General features: G+C 45.3%; 1 protein-coding gene across 2 annotated transcripts in view; it reads left to right on the plus strand.

Annotated features, from left to right (window-relative positions):
- The window catches only part of LOC138296086 (FERM domain-containing protein 6-like), a 1,138,137-nt gene extending 1,123,236 nt beyond the window's left edge, over positions 1 to 14,901 (plus strand). For both annotated transcript variants that reach the window (XM_069234915.1, XM_069234916.1), the window contains one exon: positions 5,335 to 14,901. In XM_069234915.1, the coding sequence (XP_069091016.1) occupies positions 5,335 to 5,393 (59 nt within the window). In that variant the 3' untranslated portion in view covers positions 5,394 to 14,901. The remainder of the gene's footprint in view (positions 1 to 5,334) is intronic.
- Positions 14,902 to 19,789: the final 4,888 nt, after the last annotated feature.

The raw sequence follows: 19,789 nt of genomic DNA on the forward strand, positions 1-19,789 counted from the left end.
TAAAGCCCTTGGAGGCCCCGCAGCCCTCCTTTTAATTGATTTTGAAAAAAAAGCGTTCAATACAATTGACTGGCTCTACCTCAAAGAAGTGCTTACTAAAATGGGATCCAAACCTTGGTTCCAGTCCTATGTCAAGGTCCTTTATGCAGGCTCCCGCGCCTGGATGAGAATCAAAGGAGTAGTATCAAATGGATTTCCCATGGGGAGGGGCACCACACAGAGGTGCCACTCCCTCCTCTTTTGTTTGTGCTTGCCATAAAGCCACTGGCGATGTGGATCGGTTGTGATGCCCAGGTACACAGTTTTGACTGGGGCTTGGCATTAGAGGACCGCATAGCACTTCATGCAGACAACATCATGTTATTTATGTCCCAGCCGACTGAGACAGGGCCCAAGCTTTTTCAAATCCTGGGAATCTTCGTGGAGGCATCGGGGCTAAGGGTCAACTAGGAAAAATCTGTGATGGTACCTCTGAGGGGGATCACCAGGATGAGGCTTAGGAGTCTCAAATTACGATACACTGGGGTTGTTTCTAATACCTTGGGGTACACATCTCCTGGGAGACGGGCCTGATGTGGAGTCTGAACCTTAGTCCCACAACACAAAGGACTGGGGAGGACCTCTCGACCTGGACTAATCTTCCCCTTAACACCATGATTAGGGTCTCATTGTTCAAGATTATGATCCTCCCAAGACTACCTTAAGTTCTACAAAACTATTGCCTATACATACCTCATGCCTCGTTTGACTCTGTGGTGGCTGTGGAGTACAAATTTATTTGGGCTAGTGCTGACCCCAGAGTAGCTTTTGGGATATGCACCCAGGCGATGTGCGATGGTGGGCTTTCCATGGCAGATATACGTCTATAGTACTGGGTGACACAACTCCCCATCAGTGACTGGCTACATGGGGGGGGTGGGATGACCCCACCTATACGGGTGAGCTGGCCATACTGGGACTGGACAGTGTAGTGAATATCCTCCATGAGGAACACAAAAGGATGATGAACGGAGTGCTGGCACTTTTCAAACACTCACCCCAAGTCACATATCTGGGTTTAATCCATCGTTTTTTTGCTCACCAAGCCACCCCAGTTTGGACCCAGCCATATGCAAATCAGTCTTGACCCTGTTCCCCATGGGAACAGTCCAGCCCGAGGTGCCAGGTCAGGTCCTCCCTGGACCGGAAACAATCATCCTGGGAACAATTTCAGGGTATCACCCTTCATCAGCCAGGCTAGCTTGAATCCATTGGCACAGTAAACAAGGGATCCACATCTAGGCATACCCTTCCCAATTAGTGCAACTTTAGCAACACAAAACGATGATGGACGGAGTGCTGAAACTTTTCAAACACTCACCCCAGTCACAGATCTGGGTTTAAGCCATTGTTCTTTTGTTCACCATGCCACCCCAGTTTTGACCCAGACATATGCAAATCAGCCTTGACCCTGTTCTCCATGAGGACAGCCCACTCCTAACTGCCAAGGACAGGTCGTCCCTGGACCAGAAACAAGCAGCCTCGGACCGGTTTCAGGGTATCACCCTTCATCAGCCAGGCTAGCTTGAATCCAGTGGCAGAGTGAGCAAGGGACCCACATCTGGGCATACCCTTCCCACTTAGGGCAACTTTAGCAACACAAAAGGATGATGGATGAAGTGCTGAAACTTTTCAAACACTCACCCCCAGTCATTGACTCTGTGGTGGCTATGGAGCACAAATGTATTTGCGCCAGTGGTGACCCCAGAGTAGCTTTTGGGATATGCACCCAGGCGATGTGTGATGGTGGACTCTCCATAGCAGATATGTGTCTATAGAACTGGGTGACACAACTCCCCGTCAATGACTGGCTACATGGGGGTGGGATAACCCCGCCTATATGGGTGAGCTGGCCATACTGGGACTGGACAGTGTACTGAATATCCTCCATGAGGTAAGATCCTCTCCTACCTCCCAGAGGTGACCCAAGTGGCATTTGGAGAGTGCAGAGCCACCCTCCGGTGGATGGGGTGAAACCGCAAACTGACAAGAGAGACCCCGTTATGGGAGGGCAGGTGGCTGACTCAGGTGTCCACCCCAGAAGCATTCAAGGGATGGGATTCTATTAGCATATTGAAAATAGGGGATGTCTGGGGCGGGGCCACGTGAAATTATTTCAAGAGCTCCAGGTGGAATTCCAAATGCCAGCCTCCCAATTCTACCATTAGCTACATCTCCAGCACATCCTACACACTTACCAAGACACACTAGAGGACATTCCTGAGTATAGCCCCTTAGAAAAACAGGATTGTTATGAGCCACTTAGGAAAGGGAGGGGTATCACAAATCTATAAATCACTAGTGGTGCACAGATCTGTGTCTTTGAACTCTCTAAAATAAAGATGGGAAGGCTGGGTGGGAGACCAAAAAGGTAGGACACGAACTGGTGTGTTTTAGCTGTCTTGATAGTGAAATACTGCTAACTGTGTTTTTCACTGTTGCAAGGACTATCTCTTCCATAGGTTAACATTGGAATTACCTTGAAATATCTTTTAAGTGTAGTTTCCCAGATAGAGATATAAAGCTTGGGGTCTCTGAACTCACACTTTAAAAATATATCTTTTGTGAAGTTGTTTTTTAAACTGTGAGTTTGAAAATGCCACTTTTAGAGACTGGGCATTTTCTTGCTTAATCATTGTGTGCCTCTGCCTGTCTGCTGAATACACATCAAGGTCAGGATGACATTTGGGTTGGTTGTGCATTTATTCTAGACAGTCACACAGAGGGAGCTGAGGTGTGCCCTGCATATCCTGATGGCCCATCACCGGGCCTTCCTGAGCTAGAGCAGTGGGAGGAGCTGACACTTGTACCTGAATAGGGCTGTGTCCGGGGCCAGAGCAGGGAAAGGCAGGGTATTGTGCACTACAAAGACTTCTCTTTGAGGTCTGCCTTCTTCAAAGACAGAAATGGTTATGAGTACTGGACATCTGACGCCACATAGTTAAAATCTTCTGAACTCTGCCCGGGAGAAGAGCTGGACGTTGTAGGAGGGACTGCCACTCTGCCTTTTGCTTTGTTGTGCTGGTTTACTGCTTCTGTCCTGGCAGTAAAAAGGGCTGGACTTGGCTTTCTACATCCTGCTTCCAAAGGTTCTCCAAGGGCTTGGACTGAGCTTGCCTCCTGTTAAAAAGTTTCAGGGACATCAAGGACATTACCTGCCAGAGCCTGGACTCTCTTGCTGAAAGTCCTGACTTGCCATGTGGTGCCAAATCCATTCTTGGGTCCTTGGGAGTGAGATCTGGTGCAACAAGGAAGAAACTAATGCATTGACTTCCAGAAAAACTTTGGAAACGGTTCCACTCTCTGAACCCACGCCGCTGCCTGCACCAGTGCCGTGGTCTCTGCTGAGTGCATCGACCGCGACCTACAATGCAGGCCCAACGCCGCCGCAGCACCTCCAGAGTCCCACCACAGCATGAGTCCAGAGTGTTGTGTCACTGACATCTGTGGTGCCCAACTTCGACTTTGCCGCAGCACCTGTGGCCCTGTGGTGTAATCGTGACACCACAAAGTTGACGCCTCGGGTCTTGACCTGCTGGATTCACCTATTCCACATTGTAGCAAGGAAACACCAAAGCTGTATCACCTCCTCTGCAACTATAAGGAACCAACACCTCACCTCCCCTGCCTACCAGTAAGGAACCAACACCTCACCTTCCAGGTGGCAGTAAGGAGCCAACTCCGCACATGCTCCAGCAACACCTCACCTCCCCGACTCTGTGCAATGTCTTTGTTTCCTCATCTCTTTCCTAGGTATCGTAACCAGGGTCTACACGACTCCGTGGCTGGCCGCGCTCCCTCACAGGTGGTGCCGGGTTGTGGGAAGTGACTCGTTTTGATAGCCCCAGTTGGAGCTATTGTGTTTCTAAGCACTATGTTACATTTAATCTTTGAAAAATTATATTTTTACTGGTGTATGTTGGAATTTTGTAGTTTTGGTCTTGTTTTGCTTAGATAAATATTGACTACGTTTCTAAACTGGTGTGTAGTCCTTTTGTAGTGTTCTCACTGTGTTACTCTGTGTGTGTGTGTGTGTGTGTGTACAAATCCTTTACACATTGCCTCTGAAATAAGCCTAACTGCTCAAGCCAAGTTACCAATGGGGTGAGCATGGGTTATCTTAGCTGTATGACTCCCTTAACCTGACTAGAGTGAGGGTCCTTACTTGGACAGGGTGCAAACCACTGCTAACTAGTGACCCAGTTTCTAACAGTAAACACATTTCTCTGCAAAATGTAATTGACTCTCAGTCATCACCCACATTAAAAATAAATTGATGTAAAACAGTATTTAAAACATTCTGTTCAAGAATTGTTCAAAGTCATCAGGGCAAGTCTTTCTGCAGAACAAAGATGACTCTATCAGGGGGCCCCTGGAAGGCCACGTCACTATCAACAACACATTCTTCAATTTAACAACTCACTATATCCCACTCAAATATTTATACACCAGCTCACTCTTATTAATACATCCAACTAGCCATGTACTTATGCATCCATCTATCCATCACTTTCCCTACCCATGTATCCATCAGTAAAGGCAACTACACCTGTACATACATCTATCCATCCTCATCCACTCATCTGATGATATCTTTGTATATATGTTGCTATGTGGTATTTGTCCAGAGCAATCCAAGCTGAATGTCCATGGATTTCACAACAGGGTCAACGACAAAGTTACATTCAGCAAGTGAGTGGAGGAGAAGATGGGTTCAGAAAGTGCATCTATTCGCCCTCACACATATATCCTCCTTGTGTATCTATGGACCAGCAGATGTGCTACATATGTGTGTGTCTGCGTCTGTATGTGTATCGCTATATCTCTGCATGTGTTCCCTATATCTCAAGAGTGGCCAACTGTAATTAGCATTAAAGTTGTAAAAATGTATTGGTCAAGAAATTGTCTAAATAAAGTGAAACTTTCAGCACTATGCAGTCATTCCTTAGAGATATGCTGCTATAGAAAGGAGGCCTTAATTCTGTTCTAAAACATTATGAGCCAGGGCGGCTCCTTACAAAGATAGGCCAGTCTGTATTTATTATTTAATGTGTACAGTGCACAAATTAAGGTGCCCGTGTGTTGAGAGAGCTCTGCAATGAAAAAGAAGCAAATATATGCTGTAAAAAAGGTTTTAAAGGATGTTTGGAAATGAAGGTTACTCATTAAACAAATGTGCATTGAGACAATTCCACCGTATGCATATTTAATATGAAAAGGAACTTCTTCCATGCTCTGTTAATGTTGGCACAAAATACAAGAACTACATTCTCATGATATTTGTGCTTTTTCTAGGCCTGATGAAGTCAGTGGTCGACCCTGGCAAAACACGTTTTGGCTGGATGGAATTTTGACATTTGGAGTAACAAATTATTAGAAGAGCCAAATATATACTACTGCAACACTGTCTTATTTGGGAAATTGGTGTGCCAGCTTCCACACTCACTTACATTAAGGGGCTAATCCTCAGAACTGGAAAGGAAGAGAGTGACCTCTTAACCTATCTTGCCAAGCACCCATATGAACTGAATATCTTTGGGATGCTGTACATAACAACTATTAGGATGTAGGTCTACGCTAATATGTCTCTTGTCACCCCAATAATTCCTGGAGCATTGCAGAGGTTGATTGCCACTTAGTACTGTGTGCAATCGTGAAAATGAAAAACATCCTGGCAGAAGACATACTAATAAACCCAACAGGCAAGAAGGACTTAGGGATAAATTCATCAGTCTTGAGAGACTAATGAAATCTGAGCTATCAAAGCGATGTGATGGGGCTACCCTTAAACAATACTTGAAGAACAGTAGGATGTTTGGAGGTATAATGTGTCTGATTTTTCCTATATAGGTTGACTTGAATAAGGAACTGATGATGAAATCGGAAAAAAACGAACTAGATCTTCAGGAAACCTGATGGCGATACTGGTTGAAAAGGCGGAGAGGAAAGTTAGTAAACTTAAATTGGAAGTTAAAAGACTGGAAAAAGAAATTGAGGCTATGAACATGTCTGAACCTGCTAAAAAGAACGACCCTATCTTGCAAGAGGAGATAATCAACTGTCAAGAGGACATTTAATTACAAAAGGCTAAGAAACTGAGAATAAATCACAGGGACCATATACCTCAACACTGCTTCTCCTTTTAGAGAAAATAAGAATAAAGTTAAAGAACAGGAATGCCCTAACCAGGATTCAGGCAGATGATATGAAAAACTGGAGGGGGGAGTGTGGACAATGAAACAAAAAAAGAAAAAGATTGCAGACAAGATCATGGAGAAGAAACAAGCAATGGGGGGGTGTTTACTAGTTATTAGGCGCAGATTTGCTTGAAGTGACTACGAATGCAGACACAAAGGGGGTTTTATTTATCAATCTATTATTTTTTTGGCTTGAATCTTTTTATTTAATTTTTCAAAGAGAAAATACAAATACATTTCATGTACGTCAGTTGTTGTTTGGGGAATAGTTACAACATCTGGGGTGTATCATTTCTGTTTTCCTTTGCTTTCCAGTTATTTTGGTTCGTGGTAACTCCAACTTCTATTAGCAACTTGGATATACATTTGGACTAAGGTGATGGTATAGAAGATTGCGATGTATCATACACCACCAGTTTATAGGGCTGTTATTAGCATGAAATAGATGATAGGTCATTGCGTTTTTTTGTTAGGTAACTGTCGTACATTACACAGAACAGGAGTTAAGATTCAGCATAAATTTCATAGACAACAACAATACAGTAACAGAACAAGAACTTTGGCCAGTGCCTGCCTCTTAGTCTCCCATTTCACCTCTCAACCTTCAAAGACCCTTACCTCTACGCTCAGACATTCAGTCAAGGCATACCGGTGCGCCTTCACAAGGTCCTATGTTGCTTGTTACGTCCAATCCCACCCCCCCATGGGGGGGGGTAGTGTCGGGCTCGCCACCCAGCCCGGGTGCTAGCAATCTGCCCTTTCCAGCCAACTCAGCACGCCTCTGCTGGTGTAGTCACTGCATGCACCGTATCTGCGTCAATCGTTACTCTCGCTCCTGGAGTCCCTGCAACATTGCATCTCTGCTAGAAGCCAAGGGAAATTTCTGTAGTCCCAGGTGATCTTCTTTCCACAGCGCCACACTTTCCACCTTTGCCCATATCGCAAATGACCTCCTCCATGCTTCTATTGAAGGGGGCTCTGCAGATTTCCATCTCTTGGTGATAAACCACTTAGCCGTCAAGAGGCCAAGATCTAGAAACCTCGTTGACGCTTTATGCTTTTTAGCTCAGGGAAAAAGGCCCAAGATACATGCCTCCCATGTGGTCAACTGTGGGCGTGTCATGCATTTTGACAGCTGCACCAACACTGCACGCCAATAAGTACCTAATGAGGGACAAGACCATAACATGTGCAGCAGATCGCCCCCCACTGACGCGCATCGAGGGCATGCTGCATCTGTGCGCTGAAATGTAGGAGGCTGGCCTGGTTTGTAGGGGGTATCTAAGGTACTTACACCTTATACCAGGTCCAGTTATTCCTTATTAGTGAGATGTAGGCAGTGTTCTATAAGCTTAGGCTGTTTAGAAGTAGCTGTAGCAGATCAGCTTAGGCTGAACTAGGAGACATGCAAAGCTCCTGCAATACCACTATAGTTACACCAAACTTATACACAATAAAATACAATACTCAGTGTTACCAAAAATAAAGGTACTTTATTTTAGTGACACAAGGCCAAAAATATCTTAGAGGCAATAAAGCTTCTGGAGGTAAGTATTACCCAATATATACACTAGAGACCAAAATCAGATAAGTAAATAGTCACAGAATGTGCAAACCTTAGAAAATACAATAGAATGTAATAGGCCTAGGGGCAACACAAACCATATACTAAGAAAGTGGAATGTGAGTCACAAATTCCCCCCTAGGCGAGTGTAGTGTGTAGAGGGGCACTGGGAGTGCAAGAAAACCACAAAGGTGAGTAAAATACCCCACCCCAGAGCCCAGGAAAGTAGGGGTAAAGTATGGCAAGTTTCCACAGAATACACTACGAGTTGTGATAAGAGTTATTGTAAGAACCAGGCAAGACTGTAAGCAACAAATGGTGGATTACTGGACCTGCACCACTGTGAAGAGAAGAGACCAAGTCCACAAGGTGCAGAAGATTCCAGGAAGGACAGAAGCCCATGCCAACCTAGAAGATGGCGCACAAGAGGATTCTCCGGTTAGAAGAAGTCTGCAGAAGAGCACCAAAGAAGATGGCTGCGGGTTCTTGCATGATGCAAGAGATGTCCCACGCCGAGATGTTGGATGCAGGCAAGTTGCAGTGCTGGATTCGTCCAACAAGCCTTGGTTCAAGCAATGTCGCGGTTTGCATCAAAATGGCACTGTCTGGACTCAGGAGGGACCTGGGGGCCTCAACTCGGACTGAGGAGGCAGGGGGGCTCCCAACACTGTAGGGAACCCACAGGTGGCCAGGCAGCACCCACAGGAGTCTGAGGACACAGGGACAAAGAAGGTGCAAAGTGCGGTTGCTGCAGCACTACAAAAGATGGTCCTACGCCAACAGAGAACAACTCAGCGAGTTGTGCGTCGCAGGATGGAGTGCTGGGGACCTGGGCCACGCTGTGCATGAAGGATTCTTGAAAATAGTGCACAGAGGCCTCAGGAGCTAGAGATGATGTGGTGCAAAGAGGTACTGTTGCAAACCGGAAGGCAAGCTCTTACCTCCCGCCAAATTTGGACAGCTGGACCTTAGGACAGTTGGGTCGAAGGGGTTCACTACTTGTGTTCCAGGGAGCATGCTCGTCACCAGGAGAGGATCCCAGAGAACCGGCCGTCATCTTGGAAGGTGCCTGCTGGAGCAGGGAAATGACTCCGTCACTCCACGGGAGATTCCTTCGGTTCTTCTGGTGCAGGGTGAAGGCAGAGAGTCCTCAGAGCATGCACACCTGGGAAACTGTTGCAGTTGCTGTCTGGAACTGAAATTGCAGGGTCACAGTAGCCTTTCTGGATACTTTGTTGCAGTTACAGCGGTTCCTGGAGCAGTCTGCAGTTGATCCGACGGTCAGAAACTGAAGCAGAAGTTGCTGAGGATTCCTGGTGGAGACATGCAAGCTGAATCTGAAGAGGAACCCACATGAGAGACCCTAAATAGCCCTGAGGAGGGGATTGGCTACCTAACAAGGTATGCACCTATCAGGAGGGGTCTCTGACGTCAACTGCTGGCACTGGCCACTCAGAGATCTCCAGAGTGCCCCCACACCTTGGAAAACAAGATGGCTAATTCCAGGGACACATTGGAGGAACTCTAGGCACCACCCCTGGGGTGGTGATGAACAGGGGAGTGCTCAGATCCCAGGAAGGCAGAACCCTGTTTGTGAGGTAGCAGCAGCTGTAGCTGCAGTGCAAGCCTCAGAGAGCTGGTTTGGCAGTACTGGGGGTCCTTGGTGGGGCCCCCAGGATGCATGGGATTGCCCCCCCAATACCAGATTTGGAATGGGGAGACAATTCCATGATCTTAGACACCTTACATGGCCATATTCGGAGTTACCATTGTGAAGCTACATATATGTATTGGCCAATATGTAGTGCACGCGTGTAATTGTATCCCAGCACTCACAAAGTCCGGGGCATTGGCCCTGGACAGCATGGGAACACCTTTGCTAGTGCAAGGGTGCCCTCACACATAGTAACTTTGCACCTAGCATTCAGTAAATGAAGGTTAGACATATGGGTGACTTATAAGTTACTTAAGTGCAGTGAAAATGGCTGCGAAATAGTGTGTGCACTATTTCACGCAGGCTGCAGTGTCAGTCCTGTGAAAGGGTTTGTCTGAGCTCCTTATGGGTGGCAAAAGAAATGCTGCAGCCCATAAGGATCTCCTGGAACCCCAATGCCCTGGGTACCTACGTACCATATACTAGGGACTTATAAGGGGGGTCCAATTGGAATTGGTAAATTAAGACACTAAACTATAGTGACTCATTTAGAAGCAGAGAGAGCATAAGCACTGAAGTTCTGGTTAGCAGAACTTCAGTGACACATTTAAGCACTACTGACAACACACACATTAGGCCACAAACTATGAGCACTGGGGTCCTGACCAGCAGGATCCCAGTGAGACAGGCAAAACATACTGACAAACAGGTACAAACTGGGGGTAACTTTCCAAGAAAAATGGTACTTTCCTACATGAAAGTATTGATTAATCTTCGATGGTGTGAGGTACGCCCTATGTAGGATATAAAATTGGATCAGGTGAAAAAGCGCATGTCGCAGCACATTAACGTGACTCTTCAAGGCAGCTGCCCATTCCTTATCCGTATAGGGCCTGTCCATGTCACCCTCTCAGCCAGTCCGCAGCAAGGCACAGGCGTGTATTGTGTGTGTTCGGAATGCGTTTGTGAGCCAACTTACTAAATGGCTACTATGTCCCATAACAACCAGGTATTGTATCAGACGGTACATTGGTGGTTCCGCAGATATGTCTCCCCAGTGTCGAGACAGCGACGATATCAGGGAATTATATAATAGGAACTGTCCCGGTGAGAAGTTTGTCTCCTCCGCCAGTGCATCAAATGGGGTAAGCATTCCCTCAATATATAGATCCCCCAGAGTGTGTAAGTCTGCAGCATGCCATGGCTCCAGTTCTGCTGGTCGTGCATCATATTCCTCACGGTGTGCCTAGTCGGGATAGCGCCAGCACATAAGGAGTAACTGCATGGTTGAGGCGCAGACTACGATATAACAGTGGTGAGCCACATCCACCAGGAGCAAGTTCGGTGCTTTACCGTGTAACCGGGTGGAACAGATGCAATATCTCTGAGAGCGCCCAGGGCTGTGTCCCTTCTGCTGTGTCTGATAGTTGAAACCCAGAAAGCCATTTGGTCACCCATTGCAGCTGAGAGGCCAGATAGAAGTGCTCCATGTTTGGTACCGCTAGTCCCCCTTTTTCCAGATGCGAGTATAATTTAGTTAGTGTCACCCTGCAGCGGCTTTTGTTACAAATGAATTCCCTAATTTTGGACTCCAGTTCTCTGAAAAATTTGATCGGGACATACAATGGTAGGTTGGAGAAATAGTAAAGCAGACAGGGAAGGACCACCATACTGAGGAGCGCTATACGCAATATCACAGAGAACAGCAGCATCTGCCAAAAGGTCATTTGGGCACGAATAGATGACACAACTTCCTTGAGATTTCCATCCCGCAGGTCATCTGTCGTGTGATACACATTAAAGCCCAAGTATCAAAATGTCCTGCAATGCCAGGGGATGAGCACTCCCTATAGAGTGAGACCCAGATCTGTCCTATCGGGACTAAAAGGGAAAAGGCACGACTTTGCACAGTAAACACGTAACCCTGACAACGTGGCAAATTGCTGCAGTATATCTGCAACTTCCTCCTGAATATTATAGATGTCCCTGAAATACAGGAGAAGATCATCTGAGTACAGGGATACAATATGTCTACCATCTCCCAATGGGATATTCCAGGTTGTTCCTGATCGGCAGAGTTCTGCCGCCAGGGGTTCTATCCCCAGCGAGAACAACAGTGGGTAAAGGGGACAACCCTGCTGAGTCCCACTGCCCACCTCAATCAGATCTGAGATAACCGAGCCAGTTCGGACCCTGAGCTGCGGACGTGTGTACAGTAGCTTCACCACTCTTAAAAAAACCTAGTCCGTAACCTAACTGGTGGAGCACCGCAAATTAGGTCATGTTCAATGGACTTCAGGCTGTGCCCTCATATGTAAACCTTGAGTGCATCCCATTCAATGAGCCCGGAGAGCCAGTACCGGAATTATGATCAAAGTGCTCGGCAATGGCTGTGCCAAGGGCGCCCTAAAAGGTGCGTCTTCTAGCATTTCTGTCTGCACTCTCCAGGTGGGAACAGCAGGAATAGGTGTGTCCCATCCCATTTGTAGGATTTGGGGATTATAGTCGGAGTGTGTGCAGCCAAGATAGTCCGTCTGTAACATTGCAGAGCACAGGTTGTCTGAACAATGTATTCTATTGAGTCGAACATGTAGCTGGTGCGAGGCTGAAAAAAATGAATAAACTCTTGTTGCCGCATTCAGGCGTCGCCATAGGTCTACCAGTTTCCAGTGTTGGAGCCACTCACTCAGTGGAAGCGCAGCAGCCACTGCAGGCACAGTAGGTAGCAGAGGGAAGAACCGATCAAGACCAGGATCCAGGACGCTGTTAAAATCACCTCCAACAAGCCACAGGAGGCTGCTCTAGTGGGAATGGACTCAAGACAGTCTCTGGAGAAAAAAGGCCTGGTCCATATTAGGCGTGTAAACAGACCCCAGTAGCAGCATGCACCCCTCTAGGCGCCCCCGCACAAACACATATCGCCCTCTGTGTCCGCCTCCCATTCCTCCATCACACACGGGGTGCCCAGCTTAATCCAAATAAGGGCCCCTCTGGCATATGAGGAGAAATGAGTCACAAATAGTTGTCCCTGCCTGTGCCGCTGCAACCTGGTGCCCTCCAACAGCGTGAGGTGTGTTAAAGTATGAATAGATGGAATACTTGCACGCCAGACTGTGTATGCCTCTCACGTTCCACGTGAGAACGTTAATGAGAGCCATGGTTGAGTGAGTGGAAGAAAACCTTTGAGTCCACTACTTCTCAAAGCAGCAAGCACTGCAGGATCCGGAAGAAAATCTTTGAGTCAACTACTTCTCATAGCAGCGGCATGCAGCGCAGTTGCAAGCGTGCAGCTCATCCCAAGCCATCCACTCCACATTGCAAGAACAGTAAGTGTCAGAGAAATCAGAGCACAGCATTATTACAAGTCTAAATCATGTCATCTGCCATCTGAGGCGTAACAGTAGGTAAGGTCATTGACCCCATGTCTGAAAGATTTCCACCAAAAGGGTCACTGTCTGCATTAGATTCATTCAGTTCTTTATCAGTATCAGAGATAGTCATCGGCTCCATAATAGCCGCAGCAGTCTGCAGCGTGCGTCGTGGTTCGTGAATGATCTGTTCCAAGTTTGGGGCATGGCCCTGTTATACTGGGGATGGCTCTGGGCATTGGCTTCTCCTACGTCTGCGAGGGTTCGGATTCCATTGTTCCACCCGCTCTGCCATTAATTCTTTTTGGTTGACCAATCCCTCTGACTATAGCCATTCCCACACCGTCTCGGGTGTATCAAAAAAGTGTGTCTTCCCTTGCATTCCAACTCTCAATCTGGCAAGGAAGAGGAGGGAGTATGTCAGGCCGAGTGCTCTTAGTTTACTTTTCACAGGCATATAGGACCCCTCTGTCTTTGCACTGTAATAGTGTAGTCTGGAAACATCATCACCTTAGCATTGTCTACTCATAGGGCTGGGAGCGAGCGCACCACTCGCAAAATGTTGTCTCTTTCCACAAAATGTAACAGGCGGATTAGGAATGGTCTCGGGTCTGCACATGGCGGGCAGGGTCTTGTCGGAACACGATGGGCACGTTCAACAGAAAAGAATGTCGTAAGTGTGTCTGCTGGGACCAGTTCACATATCCATTTTTCTACATAGGAGACAACATCCTCTGTTCCCTCCGGATGGCCCATCACGTGAATGTTGTTCTGCCTTGAACGTCCCTCTGCGTCCTCCGCCCAGTGCTTCAGCGCCATGACCCTGTCGGTTAATTCTTGCAGTGAAACATCCATTTAATTAGTCTTTGGGGCAAGATCAGTCAAGGTACCTTCTAGTAGTCGAGTTCTGTCCACCAGTTTACTGTCTGCAGGCACAACAGCATGAGCAGCTCCCCATTCCAGTGGCCCCTACCTCTGAGCGGCTTCCGCAGTCTTTATGTTGCTCTCTCCTGCCAATATAGGCGTGGGCCAAGGCCTACCTCTTGCTGCAATACCAGTTGCTGCTAGGGTCCCTTCTTCCAGGAGTTGCCCTCACTGGGCCTGGGGCTTTCTTAGGGCTGCGGTCGTTTCCTAGTTTTTTCTGTGCATCTCAGCCGTCCCTACGCTCCCACGGCTTGAGATTCATTCTGCGGGGGCAAGCTGCGTTAATAATGCGTCACCGCGGCCAAGGCCGGGAACGTCGTTGTTGTTGCCTGCCCAGCCCTCTAGGGGACTTCTGCTGTGTCAGTTCATAAGGAAATCGGGGGGAGGAGGGACCGGAGGCACAGGGCTCGCATGCGGGCCAGGAACGTTTCACAGCTCCTTGGTCTGACAAGGCCCCAGCACACAAGTCTCTCCACAGGTCCACACCTATCCCGCACCACTGAACTCCCCCAGGGGCCTACTCATTGACTCTCCATTGTTCTCCAGCTGCTCATCTCACCGCCGTGGGTCCTGGGTAGGGGCTCCGTCCAGTCTCCATCTTGCGGCAGCTCAGCGCAACGTTTATCACTGCCTTCATCAGCCGCATGTGTGTGGGCCACGCCACACCTCACTATCGGTGGCTGTATCCGGTGTCTCCCGTCCTCAGCTGGCCATGATCTGGTCGCCGGGGTGTCGCAACACCCGACGATGGTTCTGCAGTGCCTCTCTGCCTGTCTGCCTGCCAATAAATGGCGAATTAGCGGGGCATAGCCATGGAGCGCCTCTAAACCTCATCCGCCATCTTGGCCGGCCAAGCCACGCCCTCCCTTCATTTATCAATCTATTATATAAAATTCTTACCCCTGACGTGATTAGCATTTTAAAGAAAGATATAGGATTTCTCCCTCCTATTTCATGTGACATAAAATAAAAATGGATTTGTACAAGTTTGTAAGGAAACTTAAGTTAAATAAATATTTTAGGTCGAAAGAGCTAACAAAGGAGATAAATCAAGAGCAACTCAATGGACTTACCATATAAGATGTCTGAGACACTATGGGGGTTATTCTAACTTTGGAGGAGGTGTTAATCCGTCCCAAAAGTGACGGAAAAGTGACGGATTTACCACCAGCCGTATTACGAGTCCATTATATCCTATGGAACTCGTAATACGGCTGGTGGTATATCCGTCACTTTACCGTCACTTTTGGGACGGATTAACACTCCTCCAAAGTTAGAATAACCCCCTATGTCATTACTTTCAATAACAGAGTCAGACAGTAACCCCTTAACCATTACAGATTTACTACATGATTCGGAAACTAGATTTAAGCATAACGCATAGAGTATTCTACAACTGAAATCTAAGTTTATATAACAACAATATTGACCTCTTTTTTCCAGATGTTGACTGCAGAGCTAGATAAATAGGGACAATCTACTAACAATAGTATCAAAGAGTCAGCTGAGATAATTTGACCAAAGTGGAGGGACGTAGTTAAAAAACTTAGAGATGATCCCAAACTGGTAATATTTGAGGCAAATAAGGGTGACATACTAAAATATACAGAAAGCGATGGATGGAAAAGTTGAATTAATCTCAGCCACTGGTAATTACTCGGGATGCACCTCAATCCATCATTACTTTGCACACCATGCCACCTCATTTTGGACCCAGCCAAATGGAAATCAGTCTTGACCCTGCTTTAGTTGAAACAGTCCAGCCTGACCTGCCAAGCCAGATCGTCCCTGAACCAGAACACACGCAACCCAGGATCAGGTTCACTCCTATTAGAGCTGATCAGCCAGGTAGAGCTTGGTTCCAGTGGCACAACGTGCATGGACATACAGCTGGATATACCCATCCCACCTGGGCAACACACAAAAGTATACTCAAAGTGATGGATAGAATGCTTGAATTAATCTTAGCCACTGGTAAAAAATCCAACACTATTTTGCACACCATACGCCCTCATTTCTGACCGAGCCACAAGCAAGCCAGTCCTAAACTCTGCTCCAGTGGGAAAGGTCCTGAACTTCCAGGCCAGGCCCTTCGTGACCCAGAACTCAAACAACCCAGGACAGGTCTCACTCTTAATAGGGCTCATCAGCCCGGTATTGCTTGGTTCCAGTGGCACAGTGTGCACAGGACACACATCTGGGCTTACCCAGCCTACCTAGGGCAACACAACAAAGTGCACAAAAAGTGAAGGCGCGAATGCATAAATTACACTCAGCCACTGATAATTACGTGGGCCACATCCCAATCCATCATTATTTTGCACACTATGTGACCTTAGTTTGGACCCAGCCATATGGGTGGCAACAACGTTGCTGTGAATAACACAGACTACACCACTGAGATTCTCACTCAGTTGGCTCAACCTGAATGTTACTGTAGGCTAAACACATGCCTACTCCTGGAATAGGGAACCATGTTAATCAACAACTGAAAGAATGACCGGCTTATCAATAATAATGAGTTTGCATACTTTAAGACAGATAGACCCAGGTACCCTTGTCTCTATAACTTACCTAAGATGGACAAAAAAGCTGACTTTCCACCAGTAATATGTAAAAATAGGATGTACTCAATTTCTTCCTGAAATATGTTGTTTAATAACCATTACATCTCCAGCTCAGTATCTCCTGTACCACTTCCTCCAGTTCTCCAAACCAACAACCTCCCTATATTCCATGATGTTGTCACTGTTACAGTCCTGCAGTTGGGTTCCCCTGTTTTGTCATTTGCACAACTCTACACCATGCCCATTATATCAGGCATTATTTCCTTTAAGAGAGAGTTGCTAAATACTTTGGCACCTTCTTTCAACTGATTGACAGAAACTATGTCAAACAATTAGGTATACACAGCATGTTCTAAATATGATCCATGTCATAACCTGGGAAGATGGTATGAGGTAAGTTGTCTTGGATGTTGCTCCCTTTATAGAGCCATCTGACAAATGGACCAACAAGCTTTAGAACATTACTTTAACTGAAGACAATATAGCTACCATGAAGACACTGAGATGCAACTGGAAAGAACTATGGTCAAACAACTTGATATTGTATTTTAGTTTGATGGCACTTGTATCAACATGTGTGCAGCACTGTGATGGGCTCTAGATTTGCTCCCACTTATGCCAACCTCTTTATGGCTAGTCTGAGAGGGTCTGGAGCCAAAACTCTCCTATCTGAATAGATAAGATTTACTACTGGGGATGGTACATTGAAGTTATGCTAATGATATGGCTGGCACCACAGTAGAATTAAATGAATTTTTGACTAACTTAACTGACGGTAAAACGTATACCGTGGCATTTACCATGATCCACAGTAGCTCTGCTATTACTTTTCTTGATGTTAAACTCTATGTCAAAGGAAACAAAATTGAGCATGCTAGTAACTCATACAAGTGGCAGGCCATCATCATTCTCCGAATGAATTGGACTTTCATGGTCCTCATGTTCAGGGAACTCCTACAGTGATCACAGTTACATATGAACAACATTGGCTTTCACAGTAGAAATTAACGCCAGTTTCTCATATAATAAACTGGGACGACAGCCCACTAGGTCGTCTTCCATCTTACCCATTTAGCCATATTGTCTTTAATTAGACTCCCCTAAGCAGCAAAAAAGTTAGTCTCCCTTACTACTTTTATTGAAGTTTGTGCTTTACCTTCTTACTTCCATTTCTAATTGGGCTATTGTAGCATAGCTTCTCACATTTCAAAATGGCAGATCCTTCCATGCCACCTACTAATAGAGACCTCACACAATGCCCATCAACTATGGCTACGAGTACTACAATAAAAACAAACTATGATGCCCATGCAAGGCCCAATGCCACAAATATAAGAAAATAAATTAAACCACAAGTTACCATTCCTAGGTATGATTTTACGTTGGCTGTCTGTTCTTAGAATTGTAACTATCGAATTAGATTTTCTCTTTTATTACTATGGCACATGCCAGAGAGTTATTAATACAATCTGACTCCAAACAATTTACAGAAACGATTGCCACTAATTGTTGGGTCATGCAGCTCTTTCTTGTATTGTGTTCCTCTAAAGGTTAGGCACTATGATTTCTCATACTTCCCAACCACCATGGTCACTGACGTGAGACGGCAACCTTGTTTACAATTTGTTTTTATCTTTATTGGCTTTTATTTATAGTTCTCATCCTGTGCCAATAGGATGGCAACTATTCCCCTCCATGGCCAGTCTTGCTGCCATTTGAGGCTTGCTTCCCATCACTAGTGCTGTTTAATACTTCCGAAATGATGCACAAAATTTGTTAAGCATACAACATTTCTGTTGCTAGTGCTATTTAATATTTACAAAATTATGCACATTATTCATGCCAAGAATAAAACCTTTATTTACACTTAATACATACCACATCAAAATTCCTTTGTTTGACGGTCAGTGAGGCTGCAGTTCTGATTATCTGACACCTAATGCTGAGTTGTAGGCATCTTACCTAGGATTCTATTGATTGCACGTCTATCACTCTGAGAGCCCACACGGTATTAGTAATTGCTTACATACAACACCACAAACTCTTAGGATTATCATACATAGATACATATGTGACGGATTATATGTTTTAAATCACATTATGAAGACATATATCTATTATGTTCTACTGACATATTATTTGAGATTACAATACTCCGGAGACATACTCTTATAATTTATATGGAAAACATGTTTTTGCAATAGATGGAACTCTATGAATATTTAAACTAACAACTCCAGAATATGGATTTCTTAACACTGACACCTAGTATTATACTTAACTTTCTGTTCTTGGAGTCACTTCTTTCTTTAAGAACCAATTATTTGTCCACTATAATACAACTTTGCAAGTAGATACACATTGGGGTAGATAAATCTCACAGCTGATTACTTGCATGAGGATGATACTGGCCACATCATGTCAAACACTTCCGGCATAGTGTCTGATTCACCTGCGGGACTTTGAATAGTTAAACTGATTGACAACTATAGAACAATGTATGTTCTCAAGATTTACGTTTATACCTTTCCTAGCCCTTATGGAGTAAACAGATTACAGTGACAGTGATGACACATGTTGGCTGGCTGCAATTTTAACATTTGAAGTAGTTAATAAATGGAAGAACCAAAAATGTATTACTGTTACACTCTTATTTGTGAAATTTGTGTGACGGCTATCAAACTCACTTGTATTTTTCATAAGAGATTGCTGATTTATATTTAGCTCTAGAACAATATGAGTATCATTGGTATAGCATCTGAAACATACCCACAGGATCGAATCAGTTTTGTTAAAGGTGGAACATAAATGTTAAAAAGGAGAAGCCTGAGAGAAAAACCCTGAGGAAATCTACACATGGTCAGAGGATATATACTGGTCAAGTTTAACAGCTTGAGTGCAGTCGGATATTAAAGAGGTCAGCCAGTCTAAAGCTCTGCCACAGCATCAGGCCTGCCAAGCTGGATTTGTAAAGAAGCATCTGAAGCTAAGTTTGGAACCTCTGCACCATGGGGCACTCTAAATTCAGTTTTAATAGAATCAATCACATTAGCAATGATGTAGGCCAAATAAAATGATAATTAACCTATTTCTGTAATCTTTGTGACAAAAAGTTGAAGTGATAAGGTTGATACTTGCTTAAAAATGGAAGGATCAACCATTAGCTTCTTTAAAAGCAGAGTGACCATGGAGTGCTTCCAATAAGTTGGTAAGGAGGCCTCAAAAAAAAGATTAGTTTATTAGTTTTGCTATTTATGACGGTAATGGTGAGATCAGTAAGATGGAAATACCTAGTGGAGCAAGGAACCCTGGATGATCTTTATTTAACTGAGTGGAGCAGTTTGAAGGTGGAATAATAGATATTGTGCAAAATGTCAATAACTTTTGGTCAAAAATAAGTTTTAGAGAAGTAGTATTCAATAAAGCTGTATCTAAGTTTAGTCCTGTAATAAAAAAGTTAGTGTTAGTTATTTTCT

The sequence above is a fragment of the Pleurodeles waltl genome, chromosome 5 (assembly GCF_031143425.1).
Source record: "Pleurodeles waltl isolate 20211129_DDA chromosome 5, aPleWal1.hap1.20221129, whole genome shotgun sequence".
Classification (NCBI taxonomy): Eukaryota; Metazoa; Chordata; class Amphibia; order Caudata; family Salamandridae; genus Pleurodeles; species Pleurodeles waltl.